This window comes from Mastigoproctus giganteus, chromosome 5, assembly GCF_048544385.1.
Source record: "Mastigoproctus giganteus isolate SK-2022 chromosome 5, ASM4854438v1, whole genome shotgun sequence".
NCBI classification, from domain to species: Eukaryota; Metazoa; Arthropoda; class Arachnida; order Uropygi; family Thelyphonidae; genus Mastigoproctus; species Mastigoproctus giganteus.
In genome coordinates, this window is record NC_143579.1 from 151,831,678 (window position 1) to 151,854,819 (window position 23,142).

At 37.3% G+C, this 23,142-nt stretch overlaps 1 protein-coding gene across 1 annotated transcript in view; it reads right to left on the reverse strand.

Moving 5' to 3' along the window:
* The window catches only part of LOC150085769 (uncharacterized), a 146,645-nt gene that overhangs the window by 102,944 nt on the left and 20,559 nt on the right, over positions 1 to 23,142 (reverse strand). Inside the window, exon 2 of the mRNA XM_090373473.1 lies at positions 20,149 to 20,326. Coding sequence (XP_090229599.1) covers positions 20,149 to 20,294 — 146 coding nt within the window. The 5' untranslated portion in view covers positions 20,295 to 20,326. The remainder of the gene's footprint in view (positions 1 to 20,148; positions 20,327 to 23,142) is intronic.

The following is a 23,142-nucleotide window of genomic DNA, read 5'->3' on the forward strand; positions in this document are numbered from 1 at the left end:
GTTGGTTCTGGGCTGGTGCGTGCCAGTGGAATTTCCAAAGGATGGCTCACGTCTTGTTCAGAACTCTCTGAGAGATTTGGTGAGAACTTGGAGACTGTATCAACCACTTTTTCTAATAGCTGGATTTTGGACTTGAGTTCAGCATTAACTGCTTTTAGTTTCTCATTGTCTATTAGGAGAGCTGTGGAGATAGTCTCCAAATTATTCCAAAGCTCTTGTACCATATTGCTAGCTGACTTTGTAATCCTATTGGAGTCTTGGTTAAGGAACGCAACCAGTTTTTTGTGTAGCATTGCTACTACCTGATGCAGGGATAGAGATGAAGTATTATCAGTGTTGACAGTCAGAGTTGGTAGATGGAATTGCCAGCTTGCTGGAGGTTTGAATTCCAGCTTCTATAGTTTGATCAAGGGCCAATTGTGCCAGAGCAGCAGCAGTTAGAGTAGCAGGAGTGGCTGCAGCTGAAGAGCTTGGTTGGGAAGTAGAGGCTGTATTGCTAGTTACTGCAGGAACTAGGATAGCATCGCTTGCTAAGAGTAATGCGGAAGCTGCTTTTTGGGTTGGCAATATCGGTTGAACTGCAGCAAGTTGGAAGGCTGCTGGAGATGCAGAAGAAGTCTTAGTGGCCAGTTTCAGAAGTGGTAGGGAGGCAGATGGATGTGAAGAATCTGAAGCTGGATTTTTAGTAGTTGAATTGGCAACTGGTGTCGACATGCTAAATTCTAATTTTGATGACACCAGCAGGTCTGGGTCGGAATCTGGGGGCTCGGCACAAGGAGACTTACTGTTATCATCAAAGGGAAGCAGAGGGGGGAGAGTGAGGCTCCCGGTACTTGCATTTCTTTTTACTTTTCTTTTTCTTCTTCCTGGAAGCAGTTTTTACTGGCGCCCTAGGGAGGAGGGGGCCCGAAGCCTCAGCCTCATCCCCCGCATCCTGAGGAATATTGTTTATTGGTTATGCAAAGATTGACGAGGTTGTCCCAAGTACTCTCATGAATATTAAGTTTCTCATGGTATTTGTTATACAATTGTTTTAGCACAAACACCAGTAGGTTAAGTGGGATGGAAGTGAACAGGTTGGTGAAATCAAAAGTTTCTCTCTAGTTATAGAGAGATTGGATCTAAAAATGTTTAAAACAGCTTGGTTATTGTTAATAATCCAGGTAGTAGTAAGATTGCTGAAGATGGTTTTGAGTTGACTGAAGAACTGCTTGCAGGGTAGGTAGCAGCCACTATTTTCGGAATTGGTTATGAATTTGAAACCTACCAATTGTTTGTGGAATTTGGCAATCATATAAAGGAAGGGAAGGGTAGAGTTTTGTATTTTGGTGTGCAGTTTTTTATGTAAAGCTATAAGCTTTTTTATTGTAGAAGCAGGATTGAGACTGCATGGTGTATATGTGGAACTATTCTCTATATCAGTTTTTAGTTGGTTGAAGTAATATTGTTTGCAAAAGATAGCAAAGTTGTTGGATGCTTTGTCAACTGGAGTGATAGTAAAATTATCCTGTAATTCGGAAATATGTTTTTTCAGATTGCAGAATGGAGTGTAGTGGTTATTGTAAAGTTTGTAGGACTTGGCAATAGCTTTTTTCATGTCTTGATAGATAACGTTTATCCAGTTTTGAAAAGCTTCATGTGGAATGGTATATTTATAAGCAAGCTTTGGCAAAATGAGCAAGGTCTAGATATAGTTTTTTGTTGATGTTATTAAGATTAACTCTGTTAATGGGAACCTTTACTCATAGCTGTTTTAAGGTTATTGTCATTTATGATGTTTAGATTTCCAGTTATGATATGTCCATGATATTAATCCACAAAAGGAGTATAAACTGGATTATTGCAATAGCATGGGAAATCATTAAGTAAAATATTACCTAAATTAGTGGCAAGTTAGCATTAGCATTAGTAGAGGCATATGATGCAAGAAAGCAAGCTTATTCAGCATCAGCCAAAAAAAAAAAAAAAAACACCACTCCCATTTCACCCCTCCGTTCGTTCGAAATACCAGTCTAGTTGAGCTTTAAATTTGTTTAGGCTATCAACTTCAACAACAAGTGATGGAAGTCGGTTCCACCAACCAACCACCCGCTGGCCAAAGGCAAATTTCCGCACATCTATCCGACATCCGTCCTTCCTCAATTTGAATTTATGCCCTCTGAGGTGATTATTCTGAGCAAGATGAAGAATCCCATTGGCATTGAACATGCTCAAACCATTCAAAGCCTTATACACCTCTATCAGATCACCTCGCCAGTGCCTAGTCTCCAGACTCTGTAATTTGCAAAACTTAAGCCTTTCTTCGTAAGAGCAACCCTTTGTTCCATTCACTAATCTTGTTGCCCTTCTCTGTACCCGTTCCAGCAGCTCTACATCCTTCTTGAAATGAGGCCTCCAGACCTGTATACAGTACTCAAGATGTGGCCTAACCATTGCCTTATACAAGGGAATAATCACCTCCTTATCCCTGCTAGAAAAATTCCTGTATATCATTGACAAGACACCATGAGCTACTCTTGCAGCTCGTCTGCACTGCTCAGAGAACTTCATATCTGCCTGCACAATTACCCCAGGTCCTTTTCATTCTCCACCACTGTCAGTGTAGTACCGCAGAGTTGATACATTGCTCTGGGGTTACTGTTTCCCATATGTAGTACTTTACATTTGTCAATGTTAAACTTCATTTGCCACCTCTCAGCCCATCTGTTCAACCTTTCCAGATCCTGTTGCAGCAGCAAAGCGTCAGTAGTGCCCTTAACAACCCTGCCAACCTTTGTATCATCTGCAAACTTGGACATTAAACTTGATATCCCATCATCAGTATCATTCATAAACACCGAAAACAACAACGGACCCAACACTGAACCCTGAGGAACTCCACTAATAACATTAGTCCACGTTGAGCAGTGTCCATTGATTACCACTCTCTGTCTTCTGCCACTCAACCATCCCCTTATCCATAGCAGCAATTTGCCTCCAATGCCACACTGTTCCAATTTGTGCAGCAGTCTTCCATGTGCAACAGTATCAAAAGCCTTTCTAAGATCCAAATATATAATATCAAAGTTATTCCCTGCATCCAGTTCTTTTGTGACTACATCATAGTATCCAATCAAATTGGTCAGGCAAGACCTGCCCTTAACAAAACCGTGCTGCGTCTGAGCTATAACTGAATTCTTGTCTAGATGATCCTGCAGTGCTTCTTTAACCAGTGCCTCCATTAATTTACCTGGAACAGAAGTTAAACTAACAGGTCTATAATTACTTGTGTCAGCCTTTGATCCTCCTTTGTGAATTGGGGTTACATTTGCACATCTCCAGTCTATGGGTACCTCCCCTGAGTCCAAAGAAGCTCTCATAATTATGGCTAGGGGTTTGCTTACTACCTTTGCTGCCTCCTTTAATATAACTGAATAGATCCCATCCACCCCAGGTGCCTTTTTTATGTTTATCCTCAACAATCTCTCCTCCACTTTCCTCGCAGTTATTACAAAATCATCCAGCTCACTGCCAATGTTTACTTTACCTACATCATTCTCCTTCCTGAATAACTCCTCATGCGTGAATATAGATGCAAAATACTCGTTTAGATTGTTAGCCACCTGAGCAGGATCCTCAACTGTTGAACCATCAATATCCAGTGGACCAATCTGATTCATCCCTTTCCTTCTTGAGTTTAAATAGCTAAAGAACTCTTTTCTGTTTTTCTTTGCATCCTTTGCCAAGGATTTTTCGTAGTCTGCCTTTGCCTGCCTAATCTCCTTTGTGACTTGGTTACAGACCAACTTATATCTACCATAGGCTTCCATGTCACCCATTAATTTGTATGTATCCCATGCATTTTTCTTCTCTGCCACATGTCTCATTAGTTCATCTGACAACCATTTAGGCCTAAACCTTGAACAATATTTCTTAGTTGGTATGTAAAGCCTGGTAGCCTCCAAGATTAGTTCCTTGAATGCTTCCCATTTTGAGTTTGCTGTTGGTAACATAATCAGTTGGTCCCACTGTATAGAATTTAAATACTGTCTCAGACCATCATAGTCGCCTTTACGAAAACAAAAACCCTTCCCTTTACCTCTGATGGTAGTTACCTCCTTGAGTAAATCCCACTTCAACACACTGTGATCACTGCCACCTAGTGGTTTATTTATCTGCAGATTCTTAATGCATGAAGAATCACTACTGATAATCAGATCAAGAGTATTGCTCCCTCTTGTTGCCTCACGAACATGCTGATGTAGAAAACAATCATCCAATAAATTCACAAAAGCCTTGCTAGTGTGCGAGTGACCAACTCACAAATTCCGGTCAATATCTGAGAAATTAAAATCCCCCATTATAAGACTCTCTGATTTACTGGCCCACTCTATTTCCCTGTACAATATCTTATTATACTCATCAGAGTCATTAGGCCTATAGCACACTCCTACTCTCAATTTTGATTTCCCTATGCTTATGTCACACCAAACTGACTCGACACTGCCCTGTCCATCGATGTCGACTGGCTTCACTTCCTTGGACTTTATGTGTTTCTTAATTAATAGCATAACCCCTCCTCCCCTCCTGTCCTGTGTATCCTTTCTATACACATTGTATTCCCCAAATTCCAGTTCCGCATTACTTATATCTGTGTGACACCACGTCTCTGATATCCCAACAATATCTGCCTTTGATGTTTTGAGCAATACCTCAAATTCATCAAATTTATTTACCAAACTCCTAGCATTGGTGTACACGCGGGTATACGTGCACCTGTTTCTATTCTTAGCTACCCTAACACAACCCATGTGTTTACTTGTACTGCAATGACTCCCAGCAGTCTCTGAAATATCCTGCATCTTGTTTTTCAGGCTTCTGCTCATTTCAATAGAAGCAGTGCAAGAATCACTTCCACCTCTGCCAGTGGCTACTGTTAATCTATTAGTCCTTGTATCCCCCCCAACTAGCAGTTTTCCGACCCACCTAACACTGCCTCGACAGCATCAGCAAAAATTCTTGCACTCTTTCTATTTAAGTGTATCCCATCCCTGTAGAAGCAATCTCTCCTGTTAACAAGTACAGTCCAGGCTGAAAAAAATTCTACCCCTTGAGCCTTGCACAATCCCTCCAGGGCCAAATTGATCGACAAGGCTCTCATCATATACTCCCTCCTATCGTGTCTGGGCAGAATTGCAGACACTTTCAAATTCAACCCTAATTCACGGCTTTTTTTCAACAGTGACCTGTACTTGCTAAGTAATTCCGCTGGTCTCCTACTCTTAATATCATTAGTGCCAACGTGTACAACTATATCACCTTTTGTGCCCTTAAAAGATGATATCCGCTCTACAACGTCATCAACCTTTGCCCCTGGCAAACATACCCTGGTCCTATTCCACCTATCCTTTTTACGAAGCATGTTCCCCGTTTCCCTGACAATAGAGTCACCAACAACTACTAGTTCCTGTGGGACCAGCGCATTCTGCCTAGGGGGCTGCCTCTGTGTTGCCTGATGACCAAGTGCAAGCTCTGGCGTTGATGTGGGCAGCTGAGAGCTTGATGGGTCCCTCAATTTATTTCCTTCGAGGGCATCCACCCTGTCCTTCAAGCTCTCATAAAGGCCCATAACAACGCTGCGTTGTCGCCTGATTTCCTTGCACTCCTTACATCGTGCACACACAAAGACATCCCCCTTGGCAGTATCATGTCCCGTACCCGACTGCTCCGCAAACATCAAGCAAACAGTGCATTTTAAAAGACTGTGATTCAGAGGGCAACTGGCCCCCTCAGTTCTCCCCTGAACCACAGCACTCCCATTAGCTTGAGCCTTTTGCTTTGCTGCTCTGGTCAGAGTCATGATTCCGATTTAATTCAATAAAATTTCAAAACAAGTTGTTTGTAGTTGCAGATTTTTAAACCTAATGGAGGGTTATAATTGAAACAGTGATGTATATCAAATTTATAACAGTTGTTGAAAGGCAGTAGCTTATTGTCTTAGTTTAGAATAGATGACCAAGGTATACTGTCAAAACCATTTATGGAGAAATATAATATTACAATATTCAATGCAGTGAGAAGTAATAGTTCCATTTCTAAAGAGACTGATATCTGATATCTTTTATTATGTGTTTAAGCTGTATATTGGTGAACGTGAATTTATGGCTGGATGAGACAAGTGCTTTAAGAACAGACATTTTAACTAAAAAGGAACTGGTAAATATTATGCAAATCAAGCGTAGCATGGCCCCATGAACTTAGGATATTAGAGAAGTTGAATATGATATTTTTATATGGTTTTTGTTTTTTGCTATCACGAGCATGTCTGTGAATTTTGTTTTTTAAAATATGACTGAGGTTAAATAATTTGTAGATACAGTGCTCGGTGTTCAAGGATCTATTGCTGCAGACAATTTTATTGAAGAATTTATTGTTTAAAACATGTGGGTACAATGATTTGTGAATACACATAAAGATGCTTTCGTAGTATTCCCATTTGTGGTTATCTTCTATGATGGCTAAGATTTTAATCATAGCATTACTGAAATTATAGTGATGGAAGTGGAGCAGTTCAAAGTCTGTATCATTGTTATTGCCTAAAGAAAGATTTTTACTTTTTGATCTGTGTCCATTTATTCTGATGTTTTTTCGGAATGTGATTTAGTATATGAAGATTATTTTCATGTTCAAGAAAGATGGAATTGAACGAATCAGTTCAAAAGTATGATTCTCCTATGAGAAATTTGACTGACCATCCTCAGGAGCAGGACAGAACGCAACGTTTTCTAGTGAAACTAGAGGTGACACAGTGTTGAATCACCATATTCATGTCTGTAGTACTCATAATGCAAACAAGGAAAAATTAAATTAAATTAAATAAGGCAAGGTGCGTAAAGAAGCATCTAGCAGAATAGCTATTGAGGAGATGTTGTTTAAGGGTAGCATCGTGCAAAGCAGCAGAAGGCTAAAATTTAAATAAATAGTAGTAAAACTGTTAAGAAGCAAAATAAGCAGAAAAAGGAAAATAACAAAAGTTATCTTATGTCTAATGCTCCAAAACGCACCGCGCAGCAGTAAAGGAAGCAAAAGGATATAAATAATGTGTGGTTTTGTAATGTAAATAAAATGTCTATGGAAATGAAAAATACACAAAGTGCCTGAACTAAGAAAAGTTTAAGGGCTAGTAGAAACTGGAAGTGAGGTAGTGGTGAAAAAGTGAAAGAATTTGCAAAAACCTAGTACAAAAATTAACTGGGACTGAGGAAGCAAACAATATACAAAAATAATTTTATAATTATAATTTAATTACTTTTTGCCCCTTCCGCACGGTACAAACATTTGTATTATATTTCACATGACACTTTTGTAAATTTGTATTAAATTTAAAAATTACATTAACTTAATTTTTACACTACATAAGGACTACCTTGTTTGTTAGTATTACCATAAAGGCCACATATTTGCTCCCACCCTTTTTCTAATTGGCATTAGCATTAGTAGAGGCATTTGATGCAAGAAAGCAAGCTTATGCAGCATCAGCCAGAAAAAAAAAATAAATAAAAAAAAAAAATAAAAAAATAATAATAATAAATAAATAAATAACCACTTCCACTTCACCCCTCTGTTCGTTCGAAATACCTGTCCAGCTGAGCCTTAAACTTATTTAGGCTATCAACTTCCACGACAAGGGATGGAAGTCTATTCCACCAACCAACCACCCGCTGGCTAAAGGCAAATTTCCTCACGTCTATCCTACATCTGTCTTTCCTCAATTTGAATTTATGCCCTCCCAGGTGATTATTCTGAGCAAGAGGAAGAATCCCATCAGCATTGAGCATGCTCAAACCATTCAAGGCTTTATACACCTCTATTAGATCACCTCACCGGTGCCTAGTCTCCAGACACTGTAATTTGTAAGCCTTTCTTCGTAAGAGCACCCCTTTGTTCCATTCACTAATCTTGTTGCCCTTCTCTGTACTCGTTCCAGCATCTCTACATCCTTCTTGAAATGAGGCCTCCAGACCTGTATACAGTACTCTAGGTGTGACCTGACCATTGCCTTATACAAGGGAATAATCACCTCCTTATCCCTGCTAGAAAAATTCCTATATATCATCGACAATACACCATGAGCTACTCTTGCAGCCCATCTGCACTGTCAGAAAACTTCATATCTGCCTGCACAACCACCGTCAGGTCCCTTTCATTCTCTACCACTGTCAGTGTAGTACCACAGAGTTGATACGTTGCTCTGGGGTTGCTGTTTCCCATATGTAGTACTTTACATTTGTCAATGTTAAACTTCATTTGCCACCTCGAAGCCCATCTGCTCAACCATACTATACTTTAGAAAGTTTGGAAATGCAGTGCCTGCTACATGGTCAGGGGTAGTTCCCTGATGAAATTCCTGACTATGTATCACCTTTTAATTTACTGTATTCAGATTTTGCATATTTGCCATCCCTTGCTTCGACCTCTTGCTAAAATTGCGCTCCCATATCTGAATACTGTGTTATTTATTTATTTATTTGTATAAAATTATTTTTGTATATTGTTTGCTTCCTCAGTTCATTTTTGTATTACGTTTTTCAAATTCTTTCACTTTTTTCACCACTACTTCACTTCCAGTTTCTATTATCCCTTAAACTTTTCTTAGTTCAGGCACTTTGTGTATTTTTCATTTTCATAGACACTTTATTTACGTTACAAACCATACATTATTTATATCCTTTTGCTTCCTTTACTGCTGTGCGGTGCGTCTTGAAGCATTAGACATAAGATAACTTTTGTTATTTTCCTTTTTCTGCTTATTTTGCTTCTTAGCAGTTTAATATTACTACTATCTATATATATATCCAATATTTTCAAATAAAATAAAACATATTCGATTGTTTATATTTGATGTTTATTTGAAATATATAATATTAACTTCATTTATTACTATTATTATTATTATTAAATTACATGTACAGACCCCAAGAAGAAGTTAGACTGCACATGCTAACTGGTTTTCCTGTTCCCGATACACCTAAATAGATAATAAATAAATACCAGAGAATAGAATAACTCAACCAAATCGAAACAATTTATACAATTAACCAGTACATACATACATATATATATATATATATAGTCATATAAATTAGAATAAGGTTTAAAATAAAACAAAATAATACCAGCAGTGCGGCAAGACAAGAGCGAAAAAACAAAATTATACCTAAATTCAAATCTAAACAGGGAAGGAAGAGAGAGGAAGCAAGAATAAAATATATTGCAATGGAAACTCTAAATTAATTTAGAAAATCTAATTATACGAATAATAATTCATTGAAATTTAAAGCCAATTAAATAGAAATTTAGCGGTGCCCCCTCTGATGGGCACCAGGTCCAAATTAATGTGAAATATCACCAAACAGAGATTTAAACCATACACAACAAAACAAAAATATAAAAAATAGACTGACCATTATGCCCCATCTCAACAGAGGACCACAAGGCCAATAATGGTCAGGGAATCGCTGCATTTCGAACGCTAAACAAATCACTGCAAAGGCGAAACGATCGCAAGATCAGTCCGCCACACCAATCCACAAATCGAACCGCCAATGCAGGGAATTGAACAGCGGTGGCCCTGATGCAGTGAAAATCAAAAATAGAACAGACAAAAGCACTCCAGTGCAAAGCCACACTACTGACACAAATAAACTTACCCGTTTATATAAATGAATAAACTATAGATGGCAGTACAGGCACAGCGTTAGCAATTCGCCCAATACTATCATGTGACATAATTATATTTAAATAATGTTGGAAAAAAATATATTACTTAATAAAAATAAAAAGGAGGGTACAGCACACATCGGAGGCAGCAAAAAGCATATTCCTCTACATGATGTTTGAAATATAGTCATATAAATTAGAATAAGGTTTAAAATAAAACAAAATAATACCAGCAGTGCGGCAAGACAAGAGCGAAAAAACAAAATTATACCTAAATTCAAATCTAAACAGGGAAGGAAGAGAGAGGAAGCAAGAATAAAATATATTGCAATGGAAACTCTAAATTAATTTAGAAAATCTAATTATACGAATAATAATTCATTGAAATTTAAAGCCAATTAAATAGAAATTTAGCGGTGCCCCCTCTGATGGGCACCAGGTCCAAATTAATGTGAAATATCACCAAACAGAGATTTAAACCATACACAACAAAACAAAAATATAAAAAATAGACTGACCATTATGCCCCATCTCAACAGAGGACCACAAGGCCAATAATGGTCAGGGAATCGCTGCATTTCGAACGCTAAACAAATCACTGCAAAGGCGAAACGATCGCAAGATCAGTCCGCCACACCAATCCACCAATTCGTTTCGCCTTTGCAGTGATTTGTTTAGCGTTCGAAATGCAGCGATTCCCTGACCATTATTGGCCTTGTGGTCCTCTGTTGAGATGGGGCATAATGGTCAGTCTATTTTTTATATTTTTGTTTTGTTGTGTATGGTTTAAATCTCTGTTTGGTGATATTTCACATTAATTTGGACCTGGTGCCCATCAGAGGGGGCACCGCTAAATTTCTATTTAATTGGCTTTAAATTTCAATGAATTATTATTCGTATAATTAGATTTTCTAAATTAATTTAGAGTTTCCATTGCAATATATTTTATTCTTGCTTCCTCTCTCTTCCTTCCCTGTTTAGATTTGAATTTAGGTATAATTTTGTTTTTTCGCTCTTGTCTTGCCGCACTGCTGGTATTATTTTGTTTTATTTTAAACCTTATTCTAATTTATATGACTATATTTCAAACATCATGTAGAGGAATATGCTTTTTGCTGCCTCCGATGTGTGCTGTACCCTCCTTTTTATTTTTATTAAGTAATATATTTTTTTCCAACATTATTTAAATATAATTATGTCACATGATAGTATTGGGCGAATTGCTAACGCTGTGCCTGTACTGCCATCTATAGTTTATTCATTTATATAAACGGGTAAGTTTATTTGTGTCAGTAGTGTGGCTTTGCACTGGAGTGCTTTTGTCTGTTCTATTTTTGATTTTCGCTGCATCAGGGCCACCGCTGTTCAATTCCCTGCATTGGCGGTTCGATTTGTGGATTGGTGTGGCGGACTGATCTTGCGATCGTTTCGCCTTTGCAGTGATTTGTTTAGCGTTCGAAATGCAGCGATTCCCTGACCATTATTGGCCTTGTGGTCCTCTGTTGAGATGGGGCATAATGGTCAGTCTATTTTTTATATTTTTGTTTTGTTGTGTATGGTTTAAATCTCTGTTTGGTGATATTTCACATTAATTTGGACCTGGTGCCCATCAGAGGGGGCACCGCTAAATTTCTATTTAATTGGCTTTAAATTTCAATGAATTATTATTCGTATAATTAGATTTTCTAAATTAATTTAGAGTTTCCATTGCAATATATTTTATTCTTGCTTCCTCTCTCTTCCTTCCCTGTTTAGATTTGAATTTAGGTATAATTTTGTTTTTTCGCTCTTGTCTTGCCGCACTGCTGGTATTATTTTGTTTTATTTTAAACCTTATTCTAATTTATATGACTATATTTCAAACATCATGTAGAGGAATATGCTTTTTGCTGCCTCCGATGTGTGCTGTACCCTCCTTTTTATTTTTATTAAGTAATATATTTTTTTCCAACATTATTTAAATATAATTATATATATATATATATATATATAGGGCCATTTGGGAGGAATAGTAAATATTTTGAGAGGTTACAGTATCAACAAAGGCACATGACGCAAGAAAGCAAGCTTATATAGCATCAAGCAAAAAAAAATAAAAAATAAAAGAAACCCTTATTTCACCCATCCACTGTATCCAAATATTTGTCAAGTTCTGCCTTGAATCTATTTAAACTATCAATTTCTACAAAAACAGATGGAAGTTTGTTCCAGCAATCAACCACCTGCTGGCTAAAGGCAAACTTCCGCACATCTATCCTACAAACTGTCTTTCCTCAATTTGAATTTATGCCCTCTCAAGCGATTATTCTGAGCAAGAGGAAGAATCCCATCTGAATTGAGCATGTCTAACCACCATTCAAGGCTTTATACACCTCAATCAGATCACTTCGCAGGTGCCTAGTCTCCAGACACTGTAATTTGCAAAACTTAAGCCTTTCTTTGTAAGAGAAACCCTTTGTTCTATTCACTAATCTTGTTGCCCTTCTCTGTACTCGTTCCAACAGCTCTACATCCTCCTTAAAATGAGGCCTCCAGACCTGTATACAGTACTCAAGGTGTGGTCTGACCATTGCCTTATACAAGGGGATAATCACCTCCTTATCCCTGCTAGAAAAATTTCTGTATATCATTGACAAGACACCATGAGCTACTCTTGCAGACCATCTGCACTGCTCAGAAAACTTCATATCTGTCTGCACAATTACCCCAGTTCCTTTTCATTCTCTACCACTGTCAGTGTGGTACCACAGAGTTGATACGTTACTCTGGGATTACTGCTTCCCATATGTAGTACTTTACATTTGTCAATGTTAAACTTCATTTGCCACCTCTCAGCTCATCTGCTCAACTTTTCTAGATCCTGTTGCAGCAGTGTACTGTCATTAACAACCCTGCCAACCTTCGTATAGTCTGCAAAGTTCGACATTAAGCCTGATATACCATCATCAATATCATTTATAAATACAAAAAACAACAATGGACCCAACACTGAATACCGAACAACTCCACTAATAACATTAGTCCATGAAGAGCAGTGTCCATTGATTACCACTCTGTCTTCTCCCGCTCAACCATCCATAGCAGCAATTTGCCTCCAATGCCACACTGCTCGAATTTGTGTAGCAGTCTTCCATGTGCAACAGTATCAAAGGCTTTTCTAAGATCCAAATATATGATATCAAAGTCATTCTTTGCATCCAGTTCCTTTGTGACTACATCATAGTATCCAATCAAATTAGTCAGACAAGACCTCCCCTTAACAAACCCATGCTGTGTCCGAGCTATAACTGAAGTCTTGTCTAGATGATCCTGCAATGCTTCTTTAACGAGTGCCTCCATTAATTTCACTGGAACAGAAGTTAAACTAACAGGTCTGTAATTACCTGTGTCTCCCTTTGATCCTCCTTTGTGGACTGGGATCACATTTGCACATCTTCAGTCCATGGGTACCTCCCCTGATTCCAGGGAAGCTCTCATAATTATGGCTAAGGGTTTGCTTACTTCCTTTGCTGCCTCTTTAACTTAACTGGATATATTCCATCCATCCCAGGTGCCTTTGTTGTGTTTATCTTCAAAAATTTCTCCTCCACTTTACTCTCAGTTATATCAAGATTATCTAGCTTACTGCCAGAGTTGAATACACCTCTGGCATTCCCTCCCTGAATAACTCCTCATGTGTGAATGTCGATGCAAAATATTCATTTAGCTTGTTAGCTACCTGAGCAGGATCATCAACAGTTGAACCATCTATATCAAATGGACCAATCTGATTTATACCCTTCCTTCTAGAGTTTACATAAGTAAAGAACTCTTTGCATCCTTTGCTAAAGATTTCTCGTAATCTGCTTTCGCCTGCCTAACCTCCTTTGTAACTTGGTTGTTTGTTTGTTTGTTATTTGGTTTTTAGGAGCATTAGCAACTAAGGCCATATTGCTCCGGGCCGGGGATATGCGGTGGTCTTTCCTTGACCGTTCCGCATCCTCTGTATTTGGTGGTCACAGGCTCGAACACTGGTCTAATCAAGAAGCGTGTGCTACTCACTGCTGCTCCTGTACACCTGGCTACAGAGGCGCCTGTATCTTGGTTACAGACCAGCTTATATCTATCATAGGCTTCTGTGTCACATGTTAATTTATATGTATCCCATGCATTTTTCTTCTCTATCACATGTCTAATTAGTTCATCTGACATCCATTTAGAATAGTATCAATTATTCTGAGTAAAAAAAAAAAAGTTCATTTGAACCGCTTTCACCTTTTTCGCATCTTTTAATAGTTTTCAGTTTCTTTTCCACTGTTTAAACAACTCATTTCCATTTACCTGACATTTTTAGGGGTTGAAATGCGAGATAAATATTATGTACAACACACAGCAAGCACGGGAACAAGCTTTCGTGATGTCTAGTAGACAAATGCAAATAGGTTACATTTGTATGTTATTTGGCATTAGAAATGCAGCAGATGTTTCAAGACACCTGACTTCGCTTCTGCGGGTGTAAAAACATCTTGCGTGTACTTTACGAATCCACTCGCACAGATAAATAATATTCTTTAAATGTTTGTTAAAAATAAAACTGCATACATATAGAGGAAAGATGGTTGCAGAATAGATATGTGGAAACTTGCCTTTTGCCAGTGAGGGTTGATTGCTGGAGCAAACTTTCATTGTTGTTGTGGAAGTTGATAGCTTAAATAAATTAAAGTTTGGAAGGAATGGATAGGTGAAATTGGAAGCTTTTTTTTTTTTGCTGATGCATTCTGTATAAGCTTGCGTTCTTGCATCATATGTGACTACTAATGCTAATGATTATCATAATTATTATCAGAATAATCAAAATTATTCTGTTCAGAAGAATTATGATTATTCCTATCACTACTGCATACACTGAAAGAAGCTTAGCTTATCAAGACTGAAACTAATTAAGACATCTCTATATAACTACAGAGAATAGGATCACCTAATTCATAATCCTTTCCGTAGGTATATTCAATATCTATGGAAAAAATTACCAATCAGGTGATCCTTTTTCATTTTTAATTTATAGATATTGAATATTAAGTAAATATGATTCTGGAGTAAAGAGAGAGAGAGAGAGAGAGAGAGAGAGAGAGAGAGAGAGAAATATTTTTTGGTGAGTGAAATTATTTCAACTTTGCTATTAGTACAGCTAAGCGTAATAATCTAGCATCCATGGGATCACAACATTGCCAGTTATTTGACTATTGGGTATTTGTTAAAAAATTAGATACAAATTCTTAACGTAACGCAAATCTTTGCACCACTTATTTTATATTTTTCTCTAGCTGTTATTTTATTATATGAAATAATACCTAAAAAACACAAATTGCCATCCTTCCACATGATATGGAAAAGGCCTGGATTCAAATCAATCAAGTAACAAACCTATCAGCTTCTTATGATGTGGCTGAGTTAGTTGATCTTGGTTGAGGATTAATTTGAAAACCAACTCGAGAATACTGAAATACTTGGATAATATTCTGAAGCTAAATAACACAGGTAGCCCTCGATTTACACCGAGGTTAGGTTCCTGGGGGGAACAGGCACCACAAATGGAACTGGAGCAAATGGAACCCTTTATATCATGGAGTCAATGAAAAATTACAGAGTTAGGTTCCAAGCACCAAAAATTTTATCTACCACTTTGCATCGATTGTTTTATTTTATCAGCATTCTTCATAATTGTAGTAATAGTTGATGGATAGGCATATTCATAGCCCTACACACATTAGGGCAGCTTTTGCCAGCTTCCATGCTCAGAACAACCTCCATCTTATTTTCCAATGTGATAGATTGAAGTGCCTCACGCTTTCATTTGCACTAGGATTCACTGAACTTCTTTTACCAGACATGGCATCTCTTTATTATATTAAATTAAAAACTTTATAACATGATTGGCAAAAACTGCACATGGCTATCACTATTATTAATTATTATTTAATTTATTAATAGCACAATTAATAAAAAATTGTTAGCGTAATAAATTTCCAACACATGTAAATGGCGTAAACAGCAACCAACTGAATGCTTCACCGCATGGACCTTTACCACCCGCATTTACGAGTGGCTACTTTAAAGGCAGGAAGCTTTCTCATCTCTGATTGGCTATGATATGGACGCACTAATTGCTGATTGGCTCATATTGTCCTTGATCACATGAACAGTGCATGATGCATAATACAGTATGATGCCAATAAATTTTATCTGACGAATTTAAACTTGTGATTTATAAAAAAAAATTGCAAAAATAAATACAGGTAGTTCCCGACTTCACAAGATGTTGTTGTTGTTGTTTGGTTTTTTAGGAGCATTAGCAACTAAGGCCATATTGCTCCGGGATATACGGTGGTCATTCCATGACCTTTCCGCATTCTCCATATTTGGTGGTGACGGGCTCGAACCCCGGTCTAATCAAGAAGCGTGTGCTACGCACTGCTGCTCCTTCCCACCTGGCTACGGAGGCGCCTCTTCACAAGATAATTCGTTCCTAACTTGTGCTCATAAAGAGAAATCTCATGAAGTGGGAATTTATTTCCTATAAATGTAATGTTAAAAACAGGAGTTATGTTCTGAACAATGAAATTTGACCATAGTAATGTTAAATAAAAGTCAACAAAACAATAGTTTATGCTTAAACATTGATTTATTTATCCAAAGAAATGAAAACAGCCTTTAAAATCAAACAAATTATAATAATAAAGAAATTATTTATGTAGTACAAATGTTAAAGAATGCTCATTCTTCATCATCAACTAAATGCACACTTGTTGATGATTCTTCACTCATTGTTGGATTAGCACTCGTTGTTAGTTTGTTGGAAGCAAAAGGGGTTGTCTCCTTCGGAAATGTTTTAAGATTCGTTTATTTCCAACAGTCTTCAATTTCTTTATAAATTTCACAATAGAATGCATAAGCATTTTTTAAATTTGTAGCAACTTTTCTAGTGCGCTTCAAATTTGAATCTTGTGATTCGAAAATCTTATTGCTTTTTCCTATGTGTAAGCATTAGCATTAGTAGAGGCATATGTTGCAAGAAAGCAAGCTTATATAGCATCAGCCAAAAAAAAAGAAAAACCTTCCCATTTCACCCATCTGATCACTCTAAATGTTTGTCTAGTATAGCCTTAAATTTATTTAAGCTATCAACTTCCACAACAACAGATGGAAGTCTGTTACAGCAATCAACTGCCCGCTGGCTAAAGGCAAATTTCCACACATCTATTCTACAACTGTCTTTCCTCAATTTGAATCTATGCCCCCTCAGGTTCTTAATCTGAACAAGTGGAAGTATCCCATCAGCATCAAGCCTGCTCAAACTATTCAACTTTTGTACATTTCAATCAGATCACCTCGCAGGTGCCTAGTCTACAGATGCTGCAACATGCAGAATTTAAGACTCTCTTGGTAAGAGAACCCCTTTGTTCCTTTCACCAATCTTGTTGCCCTTCTCTGTACTCATTCTAGCAACTCTACATCCTTCCTAAAATGAAGCCTCCAGATCTGTATGCAGTACTCAAGGTGTGGCCTGACCATTGCCTTATACAAGGGGATAATCACCTCCTTAACCCTACTAGAAAAATTCCTGTATATCATTAACAAGACACCATGAGCTACTCTTTCAGGCCATCTGCACTGCTCAGAAAACTTCATATCTAACTGCACAATTACCCCCAGGTTTTTTCATTCTCCACCTCCCTGAGTGTAATACCACACAGTTGGTATGTTTCTCTTGGATTACTGCTACCCATATGCAGTACTTTGCATTTGTCAATGTTAAACTTTAGTTGCCACTTCTCATCCCATCTGCCTAAATTTTCTAAATCCTATTACAGTACCATACTGTCTTTACTGTCATTAACAACCCTGCCAACCTTTGTATTATCTGCAAACTTGGACGTTAAGCCTGATATTCCTTCATCAATATCATTGATAAATACATAAAACAATAATGGGCCCAGCACCGAACCCTGGGGAAGTCCACTAATAACATTAGTACATGTAGAGCAGTGCCCATTTATTACTGCTCTCTGTCATCTCCCACTCAACCATTCCTTTATCCATTGCAGCAACTTGCCCTTAATGCCATAATGCTCCAATTTGTGCAGCAGTCTTCCTGAAATCCAAGTACAGGTTGACCATCACTAATCTGGTTCCACAGCTAATTCGGACATAATTTCTGCGAATGTAATTTCAAATTTCCCAGTTCGGCATGAACTCGTAAACACTGGCAAGCCATTCCTACTTGTTTTTCTGCATTTATTATTAACACATTTAGCCCCAGCCATGGTTCCAATGCATAAAGGAAGTGCCTCTCGTTGTGTAAAGAGCAAACACCGCTCATTGTCCATAACAGATAAAGTTGAACTTCTGAAAAAACTCGATAGTGGTGTGTCTGTGAGCAGTTTAACTCTGCTTAATTGTAAATTCCAGCAATTTCTCTCAGTTCCTCTTATTTTAGTAATTTTCTTTTATCCATTCCTTTTTAGTTTTTTTTTTTTTTTTTTTTTACAACACACTTGTACAAACTTGAGGAAAAACACAACACAATATGATGGATAATAAACTGCACACTAACGAACTTGTTTTCACAAAATCTCTAACAAAACTGACAAACTTATTGCGACATTTGAGTTTATTTTATCACAATTAGTTTTATTGCAGCACTCACCGCTCGTGCAATAACCTAATCACAAACGACCTTAATATGTATGCCGTAATAGTATTACATGTATGTGGCTGACACAGCTTCTCAAGAAATAAAGTAACCTACAGGGCCACATTGGCCACATATATGTGAAACAAAAAGACACTTTTTTTTTTTTTTTTTTTTTGATATTTTAAGCAAAAAAAACTACAACACTGACATTACAATATTTATTTTAGAATTACTGATCAAATTATTTGCTAAATAGTTTTTGGATCCTGCGGAATTTTTTTCTTAAACTAGCTTGGCAGTCAACATATTAAAAGTAGGATGAGGTGGTTAGCTGTTGGGTAAACTGCATGTGCTAAAATAACCAATAGTGATCCGGCAAACTCACCAATCTGGCACCCCACAGGTCCCAACACTGCTGGATTAGTGACGGTCGACCTCTATATGATATTAAAATTATTTTTTGCATCCAGTTCCTTTGTGATCACATTGTAGTATAATCAAATTGGTCAGACAAGACTTCCCTTAACAAACCCATGTTTTGTGTGAACTATTACTGCAGTCTTGTCTAGATGATCCTGCATCACTTCTTCAACCAGTGACTCCATTATTTTCTCTGGAACAGAAAAGCTTCATCAAGCCCCTGAGAGTGAAGAAACAAACAGGAGTTTCAGCTGTTAAATCTTCTTCTTCCTCAGCCTTTTCACATTTTGCCATTTCTAGGTCTTCATTTGTGAGCTCTCCATTGTGTGTTTGAAGCAGACCAGTGATGTCAGTTGTAGAAACCTAAAGCTGCAATTGGTTAGCAATGTTAAAGACCACTTCTGTTTCATTTTGTACAATTTCTGCTGGTTCTTGAAATCCTTCAAAATTATCAATAAACTGATGGCAGAGTTATTCCAAATACACTTTATGTTCTTCTTTTTAATTTTGTCCCAGGCTCAGGCTTGTTTTATTATTTTGATTGAATATAAAATAAGGAATTCTTTCCAAAAGAGTTTGAGCTCCCTGCTTATCTCTGCCCAAACAAATAAAGGCATGTACAGTAGTACTGTATTGTATAACTACGGGTGTGGTTTGAAATGTCGTATTTATGAATGTTTAGCATTTATTTATTGCAATTAATGTTCATATTTTCGATTCTGTTGATATTTAAAAAAAAAAAGAACTCGTAAACCTGGGAACTCGTAAAGCAGGAACTGCCTGTAAATAAATAAATAAAAATGGCCTTGTGGTTAGTGAACGGTGCTAATGGGTAAATCAGACCGGCGCAAAATGAGGGCTACTATACAGATGTTATACTAAAGCAATGGAGCTGTGTGAGGAACTGCAAAATGTTTGTTTTGCAAACTAGATCACAAGAAATATGAAGCTTATTTATAATCAACTTTTAGAAGAAATTTATCACAATACAATCACTACTTTACAAATTCTGCTTATAACAAGTAATTGTGGGAAGTACTGGGAGAGACTTTGAAGATAAAATTTATAAAAAATCATTTAAGGTCAAACATAGCTGAAAAAAATTATTTAAATTTTTAATATTTCAATTGGAACCCTGAATTGGAAATAATTAATGAAATATTAAAAGAAATTGCACACTTTCAAGGAGAGAAGCAATAAGACTAATTACATTACAAACAATTTTATCCAATAGTATACATATCTTTCTGCACCCCATCCAAACACGTCTTCTCAATATGTGCATGTCTGTCTAGGGACAGACATGCACATATTGAGAAGGGGAAAAGAACACACTTAAGTTGTATATGCCTTACTTGAATATCTGGGGATCAACTGATATTCCACCTGAATGGGAAAGCTCATACAGAGCAAGTTCTTCACTGTTCAGCACATTCTGGACAAAAACATAATAGTCTGTACTCTGGAATTTTGTATCAAGTAAATGGTTGGCTCCTGTCATAATGCTAGTGGATCTTCAAACCAAGAAGGTAACTGGAAATAATTAGTTTAAAAATAAGAAACTTATTTTTACAAAACTATTCAAACTACATACAAAATTAAGTTTTACAAAACTTATTTTTTCAAAGTTCTCAAGAAATTAATCATTATTTAACTTTAAAAGATTTGCAATTAAGCTGTTTTATCCAAGAAATAGGCACAGTAATCAACATACACTCCAGAACTTGCTGTCCCCCCTAAAGTTTAAAAATAAGAAACTTATTTTTACAAAACTATTCAAATTACATACAAATTTAAATATTTCAAAGTTTTCAAGAAATGAATCATTATTTATTCTGATAAAGAAGTAGTTCAAAGGTTCTAATTGCTTGTTGGGCATATATCTTTTTTGTGTTTAGTTACGGAATTTTTACTTTTTAGCAAGGATCTAACTAATTTAACATTGCATTTGTTACGGTATAGCATAATATAATATGAATTTAATAGCGTAAGGTATGACATAATGCTAGATGGCATAAATCAGACTGGTGCAAAACGAAGGCTACAATACATTCGTATAACTGCATTTAGGAATCTATTAGCTTAGCGTAGTATTGTCAATTAATCAATGATTTTATCAATCTTATTAATTTTCATTGTTAATCAATTAAATTGTATTTAAATGGAAATCGTGACCCAGACTAGAGTAGCAAAGCAACAGGCAAAAAGCAGTGGGAGTGCTATAGTGGGAGAGAACCGAAGGGGGCGATTCTTCAACACATCACAGCCTAAAAAAAATGTGCAACTTGAGAAAAGTTTGCACACCTTTCTGGAACAGATGTAGATCTGCTGGAACGGGGTGCAGAGACGGGCAACCAGACTGGTGATCTGGTTTTTTTTTTTTGTTTTTTTTAATGAGCGTTAGCAACTAAGGCCATATTGCTCCGGGATATGCGACGGTCATTCCCTGACCTTTCCGCATCCTCCATATTTGGTGGCCAGACTGGTGAAGGAAACAAAAGGTGCTGTGCTCTTATCTAGAAAAGCTTCAGTTCTGCAAATTGTAGCAGCTTAGACCAGGCATCTGCAGGGAGATCAGATTGAGGTGTTTAAAGCCTCAAATAGATTGAGTAAGCTGAATGTTAAATTCAAGTTGAGGAAGGATGGTTGCAGGAGAGATATGCAGAAGTTTGCCTTCAGCAAGTGGGTGGTAAATTGTTGGAACGGCCTCCCATTTGACGTGGAAGTGGATGGGTTGAATAAATTCAAGGGAGAACTAGACAAATTCTTGAAGGGTGCAATGTGTTTTGGCTGATGTTATATAAGCTTGCTTTCTTACATCATTTGTCATTATTATACTACATATTCAAACATTACAGGAAGTTTGGAAGTGAACTTCCAAATTTCCTATAATGTGGCTAAATATGTCATTTTAATTTTCGGGAATCTAATGGCTGATTCTTTCATTCCTGTTTGTTTATCACTCCTTGCCTTTTGATTTCTCTTTTTGTTTTTTTGCATAATTTTTTCATTACAATTGATAAAGGAGCACACTGCTCTTAAAGCTTCTTTATGTATAATTTTTTTTTATCAGTTTTATTGCTTTTATTCTTTATATCCATATCACTTTTATTTCTATTCATACATTTTCGCTTTTATCCTATAATTTTTTCGTTATACTGTATTTTATTTTACCAGTATATTTAAGATTTATTTCTTCCATTTCATCAGTTCTTTAAATATTTTAGCATGCTTATTCACTGTTTTTTTCTTTTTTTTTTTGTTAGTTGTTGGTGCATCGGTTTCTGTGGCCATAATGCACTTCCCAAAGTTTTTGCATTTACTCTGATCCAAGCCTAAGGCGGGATTCGAACCCGCAACCTTTGGGTTGCCAGGCAAGTACTTTACCCACACAGCTAGCCCGGCCGGCACTTATTCACAATACACAAGGTCTTTGCTATTTTTATGATTATATCTGGGTCTAATTGATTATCCATATCACATGTGCACAGCAACTGAGGTACTGAAGACTATGTACAGCTGCTCTATGACAGTCCTGCATGTGATGAAAATTGTTTATTACTGAAGAAGTCTATTACTATCCTTACTGACCACATAGTGCAAGGAAGCCTGAGGCTTATGCTGCATCAGCTAAAAAAAAAATTTCCAAGGAGTCACCCTGAGAGAGAGAGAGAGAAAATCACCAAGAAAGAGAAGAATGATGATATCCAGCTCAGGACCCTGGGTGTTCCAAGCCCATACTCACCAGATGTGAGCACAAGGCTTTCACTCAATACTCACAGCTGGTCTTAAACCAGCCATCTATATCAGCACCAAGCATTGATCAATACCCCTGGAAGTAACTAAAACCTTTTTACACTATTTGCATAACCCGGCCCCTCTAGCCACCTGACTTGACCTAACCCTGTGACTGGCTGGCTACTCTTAGGCTGGGCTGGCTGGCTTTTGGGCCTCTGGACATCTTGCAGTGAGGCCCTAACAATGCAGCCCCAGACCCCCTTCCATATTTGATTCTACCCTTCCTCATGTTTTGCATGATGAAGAGACCTACCAGTGCCATTGTTAGTTTCCAGTGAGAAACCACTAACTTTTACTACTCCCTGAATTGCTGTGGTGGGCCACAGACAGGCCGTATCTATGTTCCCAGCCTCACCAATCACAACAACTACCAGGTCACATCATGGCTGATGTCACATTGGCTCTTCCTACTACATGACATGGGATCTGATGTAGTCTATGAAAGCTAGATGTGTTTCAACATTATACTCTTTATGACACTGTTTTTCAATTAGGATTTTGATGGTGAAATTGACATCAGAGGGATGCTCTTGCCTAAATCCATTCTGCTC